The sequence below is a fragment of the Labrus mixtus genome, chromosome 6 (assembly GCF_963584025.1).
Source record: "Labrus mixtus chromosome 6, fLabMix1.1, whole genome shotgun sequence".
In the NCBI taxonomy this organism is placed as follows: Eukaryota; Metazoa; Chordata; class Actinopteri; order Labriformes; family Labridae; genus Labrus; species Labrus mixtus.
This window is the reverse complement of record NC_083617.1, coordinates 9033761-9055984: the sequence shown is the minus strand read 5'-3', so window position 1 is coordinate 9055984 and position 22224 is coordinate 9033761. Positions and strand designations below refer to the sequence as shown.

At 43.2% G+C, this 22224-nt stretch overlaps 1 protein-coding gene across 3 annotated transcripts in view; it reads right to left on the bottom strand.

The window, feature by feature from the left end:
* Window positions 1–982: 982 nt before the first annotated feature.
* Window positions 983–22224, bottom strand: part of zmiz1a (zinc finger, MIZ-type containing 1a) — a 118027-nt gene continuing 96785 nt past the window's right edge. The window contains exons 6-24 of one of the 3 annotated variants that reach the window (XM_061039869.1): window positions 19682–19717; window positions 13380–13515; window positions 10945–11059; window positions 10597–10817; window positions 10307–10508; window positions 9898–10179; window positions 8711–8890; window positions 8461–8529; window positions 8201–8366; window positions 7972–8113; window positions 7626–7836; window positions 7369–7474; window positions 7046–7206; window positions 6872–6939; window positions 6714–6782; window positions 6349–6632; window positions 5408–5610; window positions 4577–4846; window positions 983–4367 (exon numbers count right to left, since the gene is read on the bottom strand). In XM_061039869.1, the coding sequence (XP_060895852.1) occupies window positions 4260–4367; window positions 4577–4846; window positions 5408–5610; window positions 6349–6632; window positions 6714–6782; window positions 6872–6939; window positions 7046–7206; window positions 7369–7474; window positions 7626–7836; window positions 7972–8113; window positions 8201–8366; window positions 8461–8529; window positions 8711–8890; window positions 9898–10179; window positions 10307–10508; window positions 10597–10817; window positions 10945–11059; window positions 13380–13515; window positions 19682–19717 (3029 nt within the window). In that variant the 3' untranslated portion in view covers window positions 983–4259. The remainder of the gene's footprint in view (window positions 4368–4576; window positions 4847–5407; window positions 5611–6348; window positions 6633–6713; window positions 6783–6871; window positions 6940–7045; window positions 7207–7368; window positions 7475–7625; window positions 7837–7971; window positions 8114–8200; window positions 8367–8460; window positions 8530–8710; window positions 8891–9897; window positions 10180–10306; window positions 10509–10596; window positions 10818–10944; window positions 11060–13379; window positions 13516–19681; window positions 19718–22224) is intronic. The other 2 variants (XM_061039871.1, XM_061039870.1) reach the window with 2 other exon arrangements.

Genomic DNA, 22224 nt, shown 5'->3' with positions numbered 1-22224 from the left:
AGTATTGAAGTTACCATTAGTTGTGTTTTAAAAGGGGTTCGTCTACACTTAGCATGTCTTTTCAGGTACATTTCATGCATTGTGTCCGTCTCCTCTCTCTGCTGTGTGTATGTGTGTATCACTCTGAGAGTGGAAAACCCCCTTTAGCTAAACAATGGAATAAACATTCATGATCTTCTCCTATGAACCATCAGGTTACATCACCCTTGTGTTTTTTTTTGTACATGCACCTGAAAGCCCCAAGATCGCTCCTCTATTCAATAAAATATGAATATTTAATGAATATCATTGTTCAAAACTAAACTATATACAGTTCTGCAAATATGATCTTTTTGTTGTTGTTGTTATAATCAAGAGAAAACGTACTTATTGCTGTAAGTATCATGTCACTGAACTGATGATTGAGCCACTGACTATTTAGTTTACATGTTTTGTTTGTTTGGACAACGTAGCACGTCTTGGACGAGTCTTGAATCTTTTGCTCAAAGACCCACAACTTATTTTTTCCCGCTCCAATCTGTGACTCGCTGGTTAATTGAGAAAAATACCCTCGTACATCGAATTAGTTTACTTTACAGAGTTGATTTCAGATATAGTATAAGAGACAACATGTTTTTTTGATTTATGACATAATTTAACTATTAATGAATTACTTACTGAAGTGGGCCTTTTTCACGGCAAATGTGTTATTTATAACTTTAACAAAGCTAGAATGCACAACACAGGGTGCAGAAACTAAAGCAGTCAAATGGATACAAGCCAGTATAACTTTAGTCATCGACACCTGATCCTTCCATAAGATGAAATCTGACAATGTCCTAGTTTGAAAGGCCTTTTGATTATTTTTTGGTATTCCAGTCTGTAATAGTACTTTTTAAATTGTGTTGCACTAGAGTAGTCCCTTTCATTTTGTTGGTGAATATGACATGGTTTAATAATCGATGCTTGTACTTTGTATGTCAAAAGACACAGAGGCCATTACTTGTGTTTCATCTGAATACATATTTATTAGATAAATATTAGGATGTCACGTCATCTAACTACATACAGATTTGCAAGACTAAAAATCACAATGTTTTTCTGACCAGTTTAGAATATGAAATGATTGTACATAGAATGTACAAAACCAAAGAGACAACTGCCACTTGTTGTGCCAATCACTTCTGATTGTACCTTTATAGCTTTTTTTTTTTCTTCTCTTTTTTGCCAAATCGCATAAAAATTGTAAATTTGACAAAACTCTTTTTTACAAACTGTAAATTTGGAAACAACTCTTCAGAGCCACTCGAAGCTCCACGTCTCCAAGTCCCAATTATACCTCAAAAGGCTTCCATCATTTTGTAGCACCTTTATAAAGTACACAGGTAATAGAGAAATACACAGAAGTTTAATATTACACAAAGGAAAAAAAATGTCTTTTTTTCTCGGATACCCCACGTGGAGGGGTATATAAAGTATCTTACATAAATGAACAGGCGTGGTTAGAGAGGTCTGCACAGACGCAATCGAACAAAGACTCTTTTTGCCAATTCAATGTCTGACAGGAGGATGGAAGCTTTACAAATTCTAAATACACTATGCACACTCCTCCTGGAGAAAATGAATACATTTCTGTTAACGTGTCTCTATTTGTCATTTACATTATATACACGTATCCCTTGCATTCCACACCCCAACCCGGACCCTCAGCCACAACCTCCCACTTGCATTGCAAACAGGAAGGTCTCTTCCCCCCCTCCCCCCCAAAAATGTAATTTTACAACATTAATTGCATTCTCTTTTAAATCCTCCATTTCCAAAGTCTGCAATCAGACAGTACAATTTGTGTCGCGCAAATGACTAGACGTGATTTTGTGAAAGCTTACAGTTACGTACTGGAACTGTGAAGGGGAATAAAACATCCCAATGCGGCAGTGCATTGTCTTGAACAAACACATGAACAACAGACACAAAACAATCAGATCCTCCAGCTGTGTTACACGCAGGTGAATTGATCAATTCTGAAAGCCATATTTGGTTCTTCAAACAAATAACAAATCTCTACTTGGGGGGGAGGGGGGGGGGGGGGCATCTTACAGTATATTTAAAATCCGCTGACTGTACTGCATGAAACTGTGTAAACCAAATGATACCTGTTGTAAAAACACAGGATGAACAATAGTTTAAAATCATATAAAAAGCCTTTTTTTTTTTTTTTTTTTACAAAATAAAAATACTCAAATAATGTTCACATATTTGTTTTGCAAAGTATCAAAAGCTCATTATCCAGGCTCAACACAATTCAAAGGATGTTTTGCACATTCTCACTTTAAATAAAAAGGACGAGGTCACCTGTTCCAATGACTTTAGGTGAAAACATTTTTGGGGGAAATTTGGACCTCGATGCTGCTTTGACAATCATTTAGACAGTGGAATAAAACCCCGGCTAATTTAAAGCTGACCAATTAGTTTATCAAAAAATAAAGAACTCTGAAAACGTGCCTGCTGAGCGGTTGAAATAATCCCTTTCACTGATGCATTGTCATTGTCATAAACTATACACAGCACACAGGTACTCGATACAAGGCCAGTGAAAAGTGCATTTAGATCAATGAGTTACAATATCGGACTGGTTATTGGGGGATTCTGTGTGTGAGGTCTTTGACAGACATACAGTACCATGTAGATGCCAGAAATAGATAGGTACAGTACTGTACAGTCACAAAGTATTCACAAAGGGTATATACAACAGCTCTGGAAACACTGTTGGATCATGCAGGATGTTTTTTGCCCCCCAAAAAAGATGCAGGTCAACAGCAACAAAACGCCAACAGGAAAGATCAGTACAATCACACAGACGTTTGTATAAAATACAGTGATTTAAAAAGTTCTGCTGACGTCTGTAGGATGTTCAAATCCTGCCCTTACAACCGATTTAATATCCAGGCGGCCCAACACCTTTTACAAAAAAAAGCCTTGGGACAACTTTGGTGATGGGTGTCTGATTAATTTCAATGTGGGACAAAGATAAAACACATAAAAAAGACAAAAAACACACAATGATAAAAAAAAACAAAAAAACAAACAGATGAAATTGAAATAAAATAATAAATATAAAGACAGAGAGAACAAATTTGATCAAGCATGTTTAGGCTGGACAAAGACAACAGGAGCCATTGGCACACATGCACTTGTGAACGAAAATGGTGCTGAATTCAATGAGGAAGAGCGAAAACATCACAATAAATACAAACAAAATGAAAACGACGACCACAGAGAGGCTGGAGGAGAGGAGCTGGAGAGCTTCTGAGGTGGACTGATTTCTCTTTCATTCCTTCTAAAACTCTCTCTCTCTCTCGCTAGTCTGTCTTTCACACACCCTTGCAGGCAAACAAAAGAGGACACATAAACATAAACATACACACCCATGGGTATACACACAATCTGACACACACACACACACACACACACACACACACTACATTGCACAATGTTCACTCATTTCCTCTGTTGACACCGGAGGACATCTTAGCTCGTCCTTTCAGTGCTCTGATTCTGATAGGTTCCAGTTATTCAGCTGTCACACACACACACACACACGTGCACGCACACACACACACACACACACACACACACACACACACACACACACACACACACACACTGACAAGTCTTGGGGGTCATCGGCATGTGCCAAAGTTTTGGAAGAACACATTTGAAAGAAAAAAAACAAAAAACACTTAAACGAGACATTTTTTTCACAAAAAAAAAAAAGGAAAAGTATAATAAAAAACAAACAAACACAGCTACAACACTCTCCTCCATGTTGTTTATACACGATGATTATAGCTGCACAGTTTTCAGTTGAAGAGTCACAAATATCGTATATGTATTGATATAATTTCACTCTAGTGTCCGCCAACATGGCTGTAAAAGTTGTGTTCGAGTCAGGCGGTGGAACTGGTGCGTGGAATCTTTACATGAGGAAAAAAAAAAAAGAAAAAAAAGAGGAGTGAGCCGGCGATCCTGCTCTCTCCCATTGGAGTTCCCAAACAGGTGCCTCTTTTTTTTTTTTCCAGTCTACTCCTATGCCACACGCTATCTTTTGAAGGACTGTGTGTGTGTGTGTGTGTGTGTGTGTGTGTGTGTGTGTGTGTATGAGTGATCACAGGAAGCAGCTTGAACAGGAGGTCGGTAACGTGTCTGTGGACGGACAGTCATAAAAAATCCCGACTCCTATAGGTGCAGGAGGGTGTCATTTTGAAAGGGGGAGTGAAGAGCTAGTTGTTCTCGAACAGGGAGAGAAGGTCGTCGTTGCTGTTGGCGGGGAGGTCGGGGGGGTCCAGGTATGATAGTAACTCGTCTGGGTTGGCCAGTTCTGGAAGCAACTGTGGAACGAAGGCAGAAGAAAAAGACAATTTAGAATGAGATTTCTCTGTTTGACCCTTGATGACTTTGATTTAACACAGCTTGCACTGTCTGGAAGCAATTTTAGCGTCACAACACAGAGCACACAGCAAAGAGATGAGAGAAGCTGCAGCAGACAAAAAAAGCTGTTAACAGGAAGCTTATAGTGCCCAAAAGCAGGGACACTTACATCCAGCGAGGGTTCGGGCATGTCCTGGGCGCCCTGACCCATCTGTTCCGAGGTGGGGTTAAAGCTCAGATCGCCGTGGGGGTGACTGTTCTGCCCCGGCTGCTGCTGAGACTGCGACTGGCGAGGTGGCTGCGATGATTGGCCGCTGTGATGCAAGGGCTGCCCTGACTGGCCAGTGTGATGTAAGGGCGGCCCCGATTGGCTGCGGGGGTGGGGAGACACATGCAAGATCTGCTGCATGGAGTTATGGGACTGTTCGGAATGGGACATCTGCAGGTGTGAGAGGGAGACGGAGAAAGCGAGAGTGGTGGAGAGGGAAGAATTAAGAAGACGGAGTGACAGAGACAGAAAGTGAAGTGTTATGTGAGGTGGAGGGGAGAAAAGGGGAGGGGGGGGGGGGGGGTGAAGGAAGAAAGAGAGGGAAAGCAGAATGAGTTCCAGCGTGAATAATATGGAACAGGCCTTATAACTGGAAGCTGTGATCAGCAGACATGTACAGCTGCAACATAATACGGTGACATGAGCATGTGAGCATGACTGAGCACACATGCTGGCTGGAGGCGCAGCTTGCACCTTGTTCTGATAACACATCTCTTAAACTATTGCACAGATTGTCTGCAGATTTTCATCTTCAAACTAAGGTACCAATTTATGCTACACGACAAATTCACTTAGCAGTGGATAAACAAGACCACTAAACCCATGAAGCCACATCAAACTGTATTGTTTAGTCATGTGCTTTTTCCAAAAACATGTTTTTATTGCCGTCACTAAGTGGAATAAGAAATCAGCCCCAACAAGTCCCCCCCCCCCCCCCCCCCCCTTACTTACCGCATCACTCATGCCGTGGCTTAGAGGCTTGTCCTGCGAGAGGAGTCCGCCAGGTCCATCTGGGGGGTGGGAGAGCTGGGGGCCATGGATGAAGTCATTCAAAGGGGGACCTCCTCCACCACCGCCGCCGCCTCCTCCAACTCCACCACCAGAGGGGTTCACATGAGGGAAGTCAAAGTTCCCCTGGCTGTGGTAACTGTTGCCTGGAGTGACAAAAGCACGGATTGGATTTTTAATCAAAATATGAATACAAAGAGTCCCTACTGTTCACACACTGAATAAAAAACTCACACAGTGTTTGAAGAGGGATGAGTCATTGCATCATGTTATCTTGTTTGAAGGTGTTGTATCATGTATTTCAGGGTGGATACACACTGCTTTGTCTCGATCCTGGTTAACAGGTTGCTGAGGTTATGACTTGTAAGTACACCCTTCTTAATCATCTATTTTACTTTGTATGGATCAGATATTTACTTATCAAATTCTGTTTTGAAGAAGGCTTAAAACTAGCAAATGTGATAATGAAAGTGGTTAGGAAAATGTCTACTGACATACTAAAGTCAATGGAAAAGTAAGGTATCATTCATGTCTGTTTTCAAACACAGATTTCTTTTTTTCAACCAGTCGCCCCCTGCTGGCCATTACAAAGTACAGGCTACAGGCACATCTGCATTCGCTTCCCTTTTGAAACCCAACACTTCTCACATGCAGTCTGTGTTACCGCTGCACAATGTTATCTTTTCAAAGTGTTTTCAGAGCAATTCAGTAATGCGCTCAAAACATTTCACACCGAGTTCAGCACAAAACTCTCCTCAGGGCTGTTTCTTTGTGTGAATGCTCCAGAGACACATCCTTGGTTCTCGCTTAAATATGAAAACATTATTTCCCAAATGGCAAAGAATGAGCCGACTCTTAGTGTGAGTCTGGCTGCCGTTCTTTACCTGCTCCTGGGTAATCTCCCCCGTTGCCACTCGCATGTTGACCAGGGTGGGGAGGGTAAGGGCTGGGACCTTGGCCAGGTCCAGGTCCTGGCCCTGGACCAGGCCCGGGCCCCAGCTGGGCAATCATCTCCATCACATTGGGCATGGTCATCTGACTGGGACTCATAGTCTTAAAGCGCTTGGCAATCGGTCCGTCAGGGTCCTCTTTGATGTGTAGCTCCGACTTAATGGGGACCGGTCGCCAGCTGCACGTCGGGTCTATAGTGACCTCCTCAAACTCTGAACTATAAAAGGAACAAGAACAAAGTTCAGGATACGGCTTAGACAACACTATGGGAGGATTTGGTAGAAGAGAAGGAACTTACTTTTGGATTGCATTGAGGATTCCCCACATGTACTGGTCCACCTCCAGACCTTCTAATAACGCTGTTTTACTGAAAGGAGGAAAAGAAACATTAGATCAAAACAGTTCGAGGTATTAGTAATTAGTGAACTTCCCCAGTAAGCAGCCACTTTGACTTACTTGCACACAGGACACCTCCATGTCCCCCTCTCACAGTTGAGCTGCAAGTAGGACTCTAGATCAAAGCACTGTGGAGAACAACATCACAAATGATTAGAATCATATTTCCATATTCAAAGCCGCACAACTGGCCATGAATGGCAGCGTTTAATCGCCTCTTTAATTCAAACCAACCTGGACATGTTTGCAGTCGTGCCCCCGTGCAGGTAGCTGGATGCGTCGGAAGGTAATGGGACATTTCAGCGACACTTTAATGGCCGTCTGCTCCACGCCGTCTTCCCCGTTTAGAGTGGTGTTGCCTGCTGACGCGGCAACGCTGCTGAAGTTCCTCTTAACTAAAAAAAAAACAAAAAAAACAGAGAACCGGTTTTAGTAAGTTAAAAGGTGTACTTTTAGAGTTATCCAAAAGAGAAGCATAAGGAGAAACAGATGCAAGCTTGTGTAATTAAGATGTACTTTTACATATTAACAACACTAAGAGACAAAATGAGGTATACCCTTGGTGATGCAGTGTTCTGCAGGAAGGAGTCTCTTCTTAAGGAGCCCCTGGAGGACGGAGCGCACAGATGGCCGGTGGACCAGCTGCAGCACAAACAGGTGGGACTGCGAAGCAACACGAGAACATGAAGCAAACTGAAAATCAAACACAGTGTGTAGCACGCACAATGCATATACTTCAGCTCAATCACAGATGTACGTTGACATTGCTATGCTGTTTGAAGACGAAGAAAATAGACTGGTAGTGTTAACTCACACAGCAGCACGCCGTGACTGTAATCTGGATGGTGTTTCTCCCGGGTTGGCATACGTGCTTCAGGTGCAGGGGTTTGTGGGAGGTTTTGTTGTCTCCCCTCTCGATGGTGAGGGGCGTGGCGTTGACGCTGACCTGGACGGAGGCGGGCCAGTTGGTGTTCATCTGCCTGTCTTCGTGATGGTAACACTTAAACTGCAGCTCAAGGTCGGACCTGCGTGAGGAACAGGACCGACGAGGTCAGCAAAAAAAGCGAACGGGAAAATGAACGAGAAAACGCTCCTTTGATAATACAATCCAAATCTCTCACTGTAATGATTGGAAGTGCAAGCTTTGTCTGTGGTCGTACCTCCACATGAGAGTCTGGTGGACGGAGGGTCGAAGGTGGAAGACGTGGTTACTGACAGCCAGGTTGTGCTCCAAGCGGAACGGCTCTAGTACCACCCCATCCCTTACTGGGAATGTCAGCCGCAGCTCCTCATTGGGGTTCGCTGGAAGGATAGAGGAGTTTGTTTAACATGTACATTACACTATTGTTAAACATGAACCGCTTGTTTCAGGACTGCTGCGGTGCTCACTTGGGGGCGGCGGAAGTGCTGTCATATTTGGTTTCATGTCAGGTGGAAACGGGGGCTTCACGTCCTGGTTTGGCGACAGGTATGGAGGAATTCCACTTCCTGGGGTCATAGGGGGGGTGGGGTTTCCAGGGACCGGGGAGTGGGGGTAATTCCCGGGCCTGGGGGGCTGTAAAAGGCAGGAAATTGCAATAATGAAAACATCTGTGTAAGTCTTTTTTTTTTCGAACACAGGACAGGGTCACATCTCGATGAAAACATACCCCGTTGCCTTGGCCGTAAGAGTATCCACCTCCAGAAAAGTTGGTGCTCTGACCATTGAATGGCTCTTGCTGTAAAGAACAAATGAAGAAATAATTTTATAGTGGCTTTTTTTTTAAAGCAAAAAGTATAAAAATGTTCCCATAGGTGACATAAATATAGCTCCTATTCTCTTCTTTTTACACATATTTCACAGTGGAGATTGGGACATGCTCCACTGAGTAGGATATTGAGAAGTGTGTTATTACAGACCTTGTAGTACTGGCCCATGGGCATGCCGGGTGGGTATTGTCCTTGGCCCGGCTGTCCTGGCATCCTCTGGCCGGGGTAATTAGGAGACGGCAGCGGCCTGGAGGCATTTGACGCGGGATACTGGCCCTGCTGAGGTGGGAACTGACTGGCTGGCCCGTACTGCTGGCCCCCGTAACTCCCCTGGATGAAGCAAGTGAAAGGAGAAGACATTAAACACATGTTTAAGTGCTTTAGGAGGCATAGGGCTCTACTTTCCAAGAAACAAGGTGAAACACGTTCAACTTCTCAGCCGCAGACACAGATAGATTAAAAAAAAAAACAGAATCATTGGGAAGGGAAACAAAATACATGATAAGTGCCGGTAAGAGGTGGGGAAAAGGTCTGCTTTATGCTTTAATGCATAATAGCCATAACTGTAAATATCTCTAAACGTGTCTGCAAGTGGCTTCTCAAAGTTGAAACTTCGGCCTTTGATCAGAATGTCTGTGGATTGGCTACGTCACTCCAGATGATTTTACAATTAAACTTGGAGCAACAGCTTGCCAGCGTAGTGCTCAGAAAATCACAATGCATTTATTCCTGTTTGATCCTAACCAATTCTGTCACTATGTCTGGAGATTTTAATTATTAATGGCATTATTGCCCTCCCTCGCTCCCTCTCTCTCTCTCTCTCTCTCCCTCTCTCTCTCTCTCTCTCTCTCTCTCTCCAAACAGAATGAAACACGTGTGTAAGTCCTGCTGCTGTGTGAGGCCTACAGGTGTTTATCACACTGCAGATGAGACGTTGTACATGTTGTTTTAAGAAAGTCACCCGACAAACAGAGAGTGAGGTGTGGAAGTGTGGCTGATGTGTATTTTATTATTGCTAACATTCTTCTTCAGACAGCAATATAATGCTATTTGATGCTCTTATTAATCTGTAGGATATAATGAATGTGTGAAATGAACGAGGGACACTTCATATCATACATGTGAGGTACCTTGTGAAGTGTTATTTTAGAGGCAATGTGAGTGCATCTCTGCCAAAATAAAGCACCAAAACAGTCTTGGCTGCTCCCCTCGTCCCACCTGGGCGCAATCATGCTTGTTTAGTTCCAGGAAAACAGTCTCAGATTTAAAAAAATAAAATTCTTTGCCAAAGGAAAACAGAGCCCAGATTGTTTTAATTATAGCACATCTCCACTCACCTCCCCGGGATATGGCCTCTTCATCCCCTGCATGGGCATTCCCGGTCGAGGTCCAGCTTGGTACCCTTGCTGGGGCATCCTTTGGCCGTGCGCTCCAAAAGGCCCCATGCCTGGGGTCCGAGCCTGGTTCATGCCCATGGGAGGTCCACTCATGTTAGGGTTGTTCATGGCTGATCCCATGCTGGCTGGATTCATCCCTCCAGGGGGCCCTCGAGGGCCCGGCTGGTTCATGAACTGGCTGTTGTAGGCCTGAGTGGGGCCCATTTGGAACGACGAACACATCTGGAGGCAAAACAGATGTTTTCATTTGGGTTATTTTGGATCTCTAGCCAAGGCGCTTGGATAACATATATAACATATTGTATTTTAAATTTGAGCTGAATCATCTGTTGCAAGGTGCAAACTGTACCTGTCCATACTGGTTCATGTCTTTATTCTGCGTTTCCTGCAGGGCTGCCACGGTGGCCGTCGCTGTGGCCGTTGCGGTAGCAGCTGCAGCAGCGACGGCGGCGGCTGCTGCTGCGGCTGCCGGCTGTGTGAAGTCACCAGGAGGACGTGTGTGGGAGGTCATTCCCATTCCTCCTGGAGGAGCGTTTGGCCCTCCAGAATAACTGAAAAAAAAAAATGTCTCATGTTTTAATCATTATGGGGAATTTTCATAGCTTGATTTTATTAAGAGAGTCGTATCCAGTCTCGTACCTCCCGCTGTATCCCCCAGGACCTCCAGGGTAGCCAGGCCTGCCGTACATGCCCTGCTGCATGTACCCCTGGTTGGAGCCGCCTTTGTTTGGAAACTGTTGCTGCTGAGCGTTGAACTGAGACGAGTTGAGCCCTGCTGCGCTGGCAGACATACCTGATCCCATTGGGTTACCTCCAGGATTCATGGGGTTATTGCTGTTTGCCATTGGGTTACCTAGCACCTATAAATGAAAAATGATGATGCAGGAAGGAAGAAAAAAAAAACGCCATTAGGTTTTTCAAATAAACAAATAAAGAGCTGATTGTGTTTGAAGTTACAGTCTGGCTGCTGTACATGCAGGGACATACCTGACTCTGTGATGTATTGGTTACGCCCCACACTGTTGTAACCACAGACAATGACCCAGGGGGCTGGTTGGTGTTTTGTTGCCAGGGGACAGAGTCATAGGGAAAGGATCCATCACTGGAAAGGAGGTGAAAACAAAACTCATGAGCGCTGATGTCGCACGAAGATTCAAGCGGCCAAGAAAAGAGCCAACGAAAAAAAAAAAAAAAGCCAACAGAGCTGTACATTCATCCAGAAATGTGAATAATTTGGGAATTCTTCTTGCCAAAATGTGAGGCAATTTGAAAAGTCTGGCAGTCGGTTTCAAAACATGTTTTCAGCCAGCCTATCTGCTTCACAGAAAGCTGGAGTTAAAAGCTCCAAATGAGCCGATGAGGACTTCCATGTCCCCACACACACACACACACACACACACACACACACACACACACACACACACACACACACACACACACACACACACACACACACACACACACACACACACACACACACACACACACACACACACACACACACACACACACACACACACACACACACACACACACACACCAGTAAAAACAAAATATGATTCAATTATCTATTTGAGTTGCTGAAAAGCCTTTGGAGAGGAATTGGTGGAGTGCAGTTGGAATGTTTAGCATTTAGATTGAAAACAAATATCAACTGAAAATATGAGGGTTGGTTACATATTATAAACAAGCTTAATCCTCATGGGGAGACGCAAGTGGCCGGTGCAACGGGAAGGATTTGCTGTTTTTGGAGAGCAGTTTGTTTTCGCTCAGAGGTTAGCTCTTGGAATGGACGACGTGTTCAATATTTCCTCATAAAGGAAAAACATTATCTCAAGATCCTGCGCAGAGCCAAACAGGACTCTTCTTCACAAGCTCCAGGTTTTTAGAGAGACGGAGAGAGAGAGAGAGAGAGAGAGAGAGAGCGCCAGGGAGAGAGAGAGAGAGAGAGAGAGAGGAATGAGCACACTATGTTCTGCAAAAACATTACTTCACAGCTCTCTTCCTCCTCTCCACCCTAAATCACCTCAGCTCGACTCCAAGTAATTCTGGCTCTTATTCAAACAATGGAAGTCCCCTGCGTCTGTGTGAAAAAGGCTCACTTTCATGGTTTTAGTTAAGGTATTAATGAATCAGCTTGTGTAATACATATTCAAATGTAGATACAAGAAGAGACATGGGACATAATACTTCTCTCTCTGTTGTGGTTTAAGTCACCTGTTGTCATGTTATTTCTCACAGTATACACAAATCAAGAAATTCAAAACATGCAAAGGTAACTAATGGGCCAATCCTGGCTGATCTCCCCATCCCCCACACCCCACATCCCACACTTTTACATCTAGTTTTGCGTACCAACTGGTCAACAGCATGTTAGGTAGCCATTTTCCCTGAAGGAAGAAGGAGGGAGCTGGACTGTTCTCGAGGAGGGGACAAAAGTGGAAGCTCTCTGAAGGTATTCCACACTTCTTTCTCCAGCTAATCACAATATCTGCACAGCTATTGCTTTTTTTGTTTGTTTGATAAGAGAGTTGAGATAAAAGATAAAAGAGATAAGAGATAAAAGAGATGTTTAAGTAAAGCCTGATGTTGCCTTAAAGAACAGAAGTACCCCAGTTTATACAGCTTCTTAGTGAAGCGCTGGTATCAGATGGCGGCTCGGGTATCAGCCCACTGTAACTTTGCTAAACGTTGCTTAGCGCTTTGCTCATTATTAACGTTGGGTCTTTGTCACATAGCAATGAGTAAGGTCTTTTACCTGATCTTTGTAAAGTGTTTCGTCTTTGTTATGAATTGGCGCTGTACAAAAAACGATTGATTGACATCTAAAGCCCGGACGCTGGTGAAGGAGGGACGCTAACCGGGCTCCAAATCCGAGGTAAATGGAACGCATCCTTAGTCATGAATTAGTTGGACCAGTGCATACTTGGCATTCAAAGAGTAAAAAAAAAAATGCTAAAAGGGTCTTTAAGTGTGTAAAGAATACCTTTACACAGTACAGCAAAGGCAAGCTCATCTTAATTAAGCAAATGTGTGGTTAACTGTAAAGAACAATGAGAAATGTGTCTGTTCACTTTGTTTATGTATCGATGCCTAAGTCTCTAAGTCAGGTTTACAAGTGGAAATAGGCAGTATTTAAGTTTCTATCACTGCTTGAATTAAAATATCCTCCTTCTTTGACCTCATGTACGAGGCACAGCTGTAAGTTTGGCCTGATATTTGATTCATATATAAAAAGAATTGCAAAAGAAGGGTACTTTATGACCCTGGGATGAAAGCACCATTTAATTGGCGGGATAAAAAAACAAAAAAACAAAAAACAAAACAGTAACCTTGAACCTAATTGGGAATGTGGTTTTACTGAATGATTAGCAGCGTCTGAAGTCATCTGCCAGCAGGTGTTTCAGAGACTCCCCACTGACCTGTGTGTGAGGCCAGGCTTCATGCTGTTCATGCTGGGCTGCATGGGGACTTTTCCCTGCGGTTCGTTCTGCCGGTTCTTCTGGTGACGCAGCAGGAGGAGACGACCCAGCTCCTCGCACCACGACGACAGCAGGGCTGCGAGGAAAACACAGACACACACACACACACATTAGCATCTGTTTAGCTTCCCATCGGCTCACACACAAACACACAAACACACACACACACAAATATTTGCCTGCATGGAGATGGATCTGCACATTGTTACATGGAAGCGTATGTTTGAGGCTTTATGTGTATGATCACATAGAAAACTGCTGGATTCTTCTCGTTTCTAACATCACTTGTAACAAATCAAATGAATAGATTTATCTGTTCAGGTCTCCCGACAGTGAATCACATGCCTGTTTTCAGTCTGAAGTTATTGCTTGAGCCTCCAGGGGGCAGCCTAACTCAATAAACCCGATCGATTATTCGGCTGTGTGGATTTCACAACAGTTACATCACATCATCTCTACCTGCAGTGTAAAATATAAACTGAAATCCATCCACAAGCACAAAAGGACCTGCAAGATTTTCTGTCTGCCTCAGCGAGGGAGAGGCTGAAAGGGAGCGCGGAGAGGCAGACGGAGACGGAGTGATCGAGGGTAACAGATATGATCTACGCAGGAAATAAGAAACTGTGATCTCTTCACTCTCCTCCACTTTCTTCACTCCTCATCTTCCCCCGTGTCCCCTCATATCTCCGAGGACTAATTACACAGCACAGCCGTCTCATCCTCTTCAGGAAACACAGAGTAGAGATATTTCTTTGCCGAGCTGCCAATGAATTACCGATCTGTATTCTATTTTTTCCCCAATGCCAATCAACTTGTCTATTTTGAATCAATCAGAGTTTTTTTCGGCTCGTTGGAACACACTGCTTGTTTTTTTGATTTTAGGAAGTCGGCATGACAAACAAACAAAAGGAAAGATTACGGTGTTCGGGGGCCTAATTTAATAATTTAACAGGCTATTTTTAGCCGTGTAGACCCAGATACACCAGCTTTTAGGAAGAGCTGTTACCAGGTTTGGGGTTTTTAAGATGTGTTTAAGAATTTATTTAAAATATGCATGTGGGATGTTTTAGCGGCCTGTGACCCTGGAATTGGCATTGCGTTGAGAAGATTTACAGGCACACAGACCCAAAAAGATGTCAATCAAAATGCCTTGTGAATTTTAAAACAGTATTTATAATAGAAACTGAATGCACCATCAGTAACTTGTTGAAATCATGCATCTGATCCATTTATATCTGATCTGATGAGTGGCTTCAAGGAGGAGTCGACACGAAGAACAGAAGGGGACGAAGTGTAACGTTTTATTCTGGAGGGGTGGAGAGAGCCAAGCCTCCTAGTTAAAGGGGAATTATTCCACCCTGCCATTACAGAGAGCTTATCTCCCCACTAAATCACCACCTCCACACCCAGGGACTGTCTCTTCAACTGGCAACCCACCATTTAGACCTAAAGATCAGCTCTGAGTGAGCACAAGTGATGGAGTATCTCTGAGAGAGAGAGAGAGAGAGAGAGAGAGAGAGAGAGAGAGAGAGAGAGAGAGAGAGAGAGAGAGAGAGAGAGAGAGAGAGGTGGTGACTTGCTACGAGCGTCCAAATCTTACACGCGGCCAAGGCCAGAAGTCATTCATAATACAGCGGCGTCTGCTCAGGGCAATGTTCATGTTTAGCAAGCTTAGTAAAGTCAGTGTGCATGACCTTGTTTCCACCTCGCAGTCCCCCTGTGTTAAAGCAGCTGCCAACACCAGCACATGCCCACAACTACGACTACCCCCCCCCCCACACACTGCTTCAAATGCCCGTCTCATATCAGACACGCTGCATTCACCCACAGTCCTCTCAGTCATTTTCTGATAATAATCCTGAAGTTCTATTATGACCCGCCTCTCTAAAATGTTGCTAAATGTAATTTAAGTGTTTTGCTTACTTACTGCTAATAGAGAGCGAGAGGATCAGATGCCAAGCGCACAGAGGAAGCCAAAGTCTCCTGCTTGTCATTGTCACCGTGCCATTCACTGAATTTTATGAACACTTAAGCATTGTAGTGAAGTCATTTACAGCTACCTGGTGGTGGAGAGGAGCCAAGGCCAACTTTTTTTTTTTAGAGCCTCACTGAGTCTAAAGTTGGCTTCCACAGTTGTAGAGAAGCTCACACAAAGCAAACTAAAATGATTGAATTAAAAAAAATAATAATAATAAAAAGTGCGTGAGCGACGCGATGCTAACTTGAAAACAATTCTGAGAGCTACAATCACACGATCGATTCACAACTCCATCAAATAAGAACTTCGCTAACATGTTGAGCAAATTCTGCAGCAGGCGAGATCAAAGATGTAGCTCTGTTAGGGGGGGGGGGGAGCGGTGCTAGATTTTCTCCTCACACAGATAGAGAGAGAGAGAGAGGGAAGAATGGATGGGGTTTTTATTCCCCCTTCCGTCTCTGTCTGTCTGTCTGCATGCAGTTTGAATGTTTAATGGTGATTCTTGTCTAGCTTTGCCCAAACACTGTATAATCTGGAGGATCAAGTAGCAGCTCTGCAGAACGTCAGTGTTATTTGATAATGTGTTGACATGACAGTTTACAGTTGGGTAAGAAGGTAGAGAGATTGTAGATACAGTGTGTTAAAGAAGGCGTATGTGGAGTGTTGCCTGGAGGCACCTTATCACACGCTGAACAATTTAGCTGCAAGTTTGCACAGTAACATCACATAACAGCTGTTAAGAAATACTTTCATTCATCCTGCAAGTGGAAATTGAATTTTACACTCTGTTGTTAAACATGCTACACACATATAGGCTGATATACAAATGCACAAACAGCCACAAGACGTCAGATGTAAGGGGGGGGCTGCGCACAGTGAGCGCTCCTAGTGGGGGTGAGTGCCTTGCTCGACGGTACCTCGGCTCGATTCTGATTTGTTGAGGCATTCGCAGTTTCACTGTACCGGCCGTGCGTACTTAGGCTTGCATGGCTTAATCTTTGAGACACGCATATGCTACAGGAAGTGAACTGACACGCTCCAGCTTCCAGACCAATTTCTAGATTTCGTCCGCGCCGGGACTTGAACCGGCGTCCCTCCAGTTCCCAACCCAAGTGCCTACATACCGAGCTACTGCCCGCCCCGACGGCATAACATAACGTAGATGTCTACTTAAGTCACAAATCCGAACAACGACTTACTGCATGTCGTATTCTTTTCTTTCCTAATAACAACAGTTGTGGCTGTGTGTATTTAAATATGAAAATCACACCACCACATCTAAGACAACTCTCTTCAGGGATGTTTAACAAGTGTTTCCATACCTTTTAAAGAAGAAGCTGCAGCCCATTACAAATCCGGTAATTGAGTTTACCGAGGCTAGTCATACCTTTAAACTACAAGCAGAGCCATCAGAATGTATCCATGAGTGAAGGAGGCATTTTAACCCTTTAAACAGATGTCTCCTGCTCCAGGTGACTGAGGTCTACAGAGTTCATTTTGGACTTTCTTTAATGGGCTTTGACACAGAGAGGCTTCTCCATAACAACTGGTCTGCTCCTGTCCCCGGCCGGCAGAGAGAGCAGAACATAAGCTTATTTCTCAGGGAACTCTGCTGAACCCTCTCCGAACGGCTCAGTTTCTTAGAAGCTGCAGCTTTCTAAGTGAGTAATGCCCCGAGACATATGGGCCCTCCTCACGCAGGCTGTATTTAATGTGGTATGGCTGACTGATAGCAGAAGCCCGGGCTCGTTCTCACCTCACCTCAGCCCCTCTGGGAGCAGCAGGGAGCCGGAGTAAGCCCTGGTAACAGGCTGCAAGGCCCATTAACTAATGACAGAGTGGGTGTACAAGTCCTCTTTTACAAGCAAACCCCAACGCTAATTACTCTGAACCCTGATAGTGCCGCGTGTGCGCAAGCATTTGTGTGTGGTTAGAAAGCCTTTGAGCATATCGTTTGGCGGGTTAAATCGAGACAGCTTGCTGACGATCTGATTCTCAGACGCTCTAAACGTGTGCAGTCCAAAATAATAAAGTTAGCGGGCCAAACGGTGACCCGGCTTTGCAGATAGAAACCTGACATGATTGAAGTGTGAAGCAGAACATCCTCAGTGTGTCTACTGCTGCTTTGCATACAAGCATCCTGCAGAATGAAACATTGCTAACACACCCTGCTAACTTGAAACATGAAAGCACATTACAGAGAGACCATGACCACATCACATGTGCTCGCGAAAGTTTATTACCAAATACCGGCTGATACTGCTACTACGGGTTTTTTTTCTTCAAAAGCATCTGCAGCAGCGTGTTTGGTTTCCTCAAATGAAACACAAGAATTAAGAGACTGATGTGGTAATTTAAAGAAAAAGAAACAAAAAAAAAACAACAACTCGTGTCTCAATTGGTTTGATGAATGACAGCTACTGTACGATGAAGAATAGATGATGTCCCTGTCCCTCTTTTACCTTCCTGATACCAAATCTAATAGCTGGACATGTGAGTGTCTGTAGTCCAGTGTGGGTAATGATATTTACATCCTATTAAACATTTATAACTACTTTTTGCAACTACACTCTAAGTTTTAAAACTGATTTCAAATGTAGTATGGGAATAAAGTCATTCTGCTGGGTTCCACTAACGTTACACTTTCCACTCTGCACTTTTTCATTTGATCATTCACTTGAAATTATTTTTTTATTTTCTTTTTGAAAGACATTTACAGGTGGCTGCACTTATATAGATTAGTGCTGTTTTTTAAACTATGAATAATAAAGGTCTCATATAACTATGTATGTATGTATATATATATATATATATGTACATTATATCTTGTACACAGAAGTGAAGGGAAAAAGGAGAAACACACAACAGAGGGAGTTCTTCAAACAAACAAACAAACAAACAGCCACACACACTGGTTTCCCAGGTTAAAAACATCAACTCCAGTCTTAAAAAATAAAATAAAAAAACAATTCAAAATGACTAAATTGACCTGTAAGTTACAGTCACAGAAAGCCAGACAGTATGAAGGCCCCACTGAGCAGACACTGATCAATCTTGTCAAACACAGAATATGTCAAAACTTTAAATAAAGGGTTTAAGGTTTACATTCTAGCTGCTGAATCCAAGCCAATCCGTCACAAAGGAGACATTTAATGTGACTGTCAACCGCATTTATTTGGATGATAGAAGAAGTAGGAGCAACGATCGGCGCCGTAGACTTCTGTCGAGCACAGCCGAGAAACAAAACCTCTCTCTTGTAGCTACATGTAGCTTCTCTGCTCCTCACCACCCTGGAAGTACATCCTCGAGTCACTTCTGGTTCTGAATGATCACGTAACCTGGCTGTTCAGCCACATTTGATCACCTACACGTTCCACGTCAGCTTTTGATTGAGACATGTAATACCACGCATGCAGCTTTACTGTAAATTGGAATATATAAAGACAGACAAAGAGAAAATACTACATGAAGAATTACACTTTTCTGAGCATGGACACTGCAGCACTAGACACAGAAGCCTTCTGAGACAATGTGTGGGATGATAGAAAAAAAAAGAAAGAAGCAATTTATAATATATATCATAATATGCAGAAGTCTGGGAAAAAAAAACACTGGCAGGTATGTCTTAGCTGTGTGGGTACAGAATATTATGTAGAAGACGATATGGAGGGGATATAAAATCCTGCAAAATAAAGAAGTCATGCTTTTTTGCAGAAGTGTAATGGAAGCCATTTAAGCAGTCAATGATATCCCCCATCCTGCCCCCTCTCTGTTCAGCCAACTTCTTCAGAGGGAAGAGCATATCAAATGGGCTTTAGTCTCAACAGCTTGGAGGCAGAACAACTCAAACATGCCCTGCAGAGAGACAGCTAGTGTTAGAAATCACACTCAACCAAAACCCGGGCTTTTAATGAAGCTAACTCTTAGCACATAGAAATTGTTCTCTAACTTGAATTGTGTCTTTTTTGGAGGGGGAGGAGGGGGGGGTGTCTTTTTTTTTTTTTTTTTTTTTTTGGTAAATTAGTTTCCCTTAATTTTGCACTTCCGTATCCTCGTCGGGCCGGTTTGACAGAATTCCATCAGTGACCTCTGGCTGAGCACCAGACGTTGAAAAGAGAGGGAGGATGGATGGATGGAGAGGATGCTAGACAGGGGACAGGTGGAGATGGAGGGAGTGGGCAGGTCCCCTCCTCCCCGGGAAATGTGTGGGTCACAAGCCAAAAAAGAGAGATGCTGCAGCCCAGAAGGGAGGGTATAGCTCTACCTGAGTCACTCTGACATCTCCTGCAGGTGCTGGTTTCTGTGGGGTTCAAATTACACATTTTTAAACGGGGCAGAGTCATTTGAAATCAGCATGAACACCAAACATGATGCAGAATGAAGGCTGGATCTGACTGAAGGTGCAATATGTCGGACGCCCGGTGCGGAATAGTGAATCTTTTGCTGTTGTGTTGGTCGAAAGTTGAGTTAAACTCAGCTAGATGGAGACTTGCTTAAAAAAAAAAATCATACCTCTTTTAGAAGAGTCGTATTTATAGCAGCTTGGAGTGATCATTCTCATGAGTCATATTTCCACACAAGCAGTCAGGGATTGAGAAGAACGAGCACTATTATGCAAAGCTCAAGATTCCTTTATGTCCACGTTTTAAAAAGAAACAGAAGTATTTCGGAGAACAATGATTGTTTTGTTTTTTGGAATCACCAGAGGCCTAACGATACATCATTATCACAACACCTTATTGAAAATACAACACTCCTACAATCTTTGTCCTTAATTTGATATGCAAAGTGTTTCCAAAGCATGTGTTTGATTGCAGTTTGTAATATTTCTAAATGCGAATTTTATCCCCAAAGGAAAACCTTTCAGCATGTATTGGATTTAAAATGATAATATTTTCAGTTTATTTGAAATAGCATTATTATGTCTCCATCTTTGCTTAACCAATTTCCTGCACAAGCAACCCCCCCCGCGCCATAGAGTCATCTGAGAGGGTGTGTTTTTTTATGTATTAGATCACTTTATGGAGAATATCTCACCCTGTGTGTGAATTTCTGTTACTTTATAGAATTACTACTTTTCTTTTTTAAATATATGACATACTTCTGTATACTTGTTGCTGTAAAGTACTTTGTAACCTGGGGTAAGAAAGTTGCTATATGAATAAATTAGGGTTGTTTACATGATTATTATCTGACCAACACTGATTTCTGAAACCGCTGCAGCAACGTTTTTTTGTGTGTGTCAATTAGCACCAAAAAAGTTGAATTGGTAATTAATAAATTGCCGTTAAAATTTGACAACAGCAGATTCTTACTTGGAGTCTTTCAAAGCAGTCAATGCACAATAATGTCCAGTGTGGACCAGACAGTTTCTTGTGAGCATCAAAAACTATCTGGTCATTTTCTGCCCATGTACCCTGAGGCTCTCTTTACTGTACATTTCCCAATGCTATGCTGTAATGTTTTTCTAACTCTTACATCCTGATAATTTCTCAATGAAATAAACAAACACATATGATGAAAACGAATCCCCCTGGTCCGTTGCCCAGCCATTGCTGCTCTAGCTAAATTGGTATATTTTGCACTCTGTGACGACCCTGCATGGAGTGACATAACAGACTACACCCCTCGCACAGCACTACAGGTTTGCTTTAGGTGCATTTGCTATGACAGAGATTACAGCATTGACCCTTAGATTTGACCTACATCAGTGCTGGAATATGAATTACAGGTGGTCTGTATATCTTTTTATTCATGTGCTCTGTGAGTCTGCGTGTCCGGCTTACAGAGCAAAGCCTGGAGTCACGACCTTCAACATCTGCATCGGAGAAGCTTCACAACGATCCCACGATAACACACACCTAATATCCACATCTGAGTCACACAGTAAATATGCACATTTGCACTCATGTAAGGCATGTAAACACACATTGGTACACAGGTATGTAGACACAAGCACACGTAGAAAAACAGAAAAAAAAAAAAAAAAAGGAAAGTAAATATGGCAACTGAGGTGTGTGTGGGTGAGTAAACAAACACAGTCAGTGTCTACACTTTGTGAAGTATACGGCAAAGCTCCTCACACGAGTAGAACGAGCATCAGAGAAACGGCAAGCTGTGAATGAACTGCTCTTATCAGCTACGTGCAGATCCCCACCACTGGAGGGGAACTAGCAAATATCACACGCCTAATTATAAGCAGACACACTCCTTGTCTCCATACTTTCGCGATATAATGTCTTTTAACCTCACACTCTTCTTGTTGTTCCTCCAATGAAATCATTAGGGTGAAAAACACAATCAAGGATTCTGAGATTTCTCCGGGCTGCTGTTTCATAATAGATAAGAAGGTGATTAAAAAGTGATGACATTCCAGCTGCAGGCCTTTTACAGGTGAATTAGAGAGAGGAGGAAGTTCTTGACGGGCAGCCGTGGGTTGTCAAAACACCTCAACAGGAACATTGAATGCAAATTGAAGTGATTAACAAGGCTGAAGAATTTCACAAGTGTTTCCTGAACGGCATCCTGAATGGTGTGTTTTGCCCTGGGGTGGGGGAGTGGGGGGGGTTGTGTGTTTGCTGTTTGCTCCACCCTCGCTGCTATCAATACCTGCCATCAGTTTGTCCAACCTGAAATTCCTTTCTCAAGATTTCAAGCTAAAACGAATGCAACACAACTTGCTTTTTTTTCGGTGGCAGGAAAGGGGGGGAGGCCCGGCATGGCAATGATTCACAGAAAAATAAAAGCAGAAATAAGCTGCGAAAAACAAACCGTGCACGCGCAGTTCAAAGTCAAATGTCATGAATG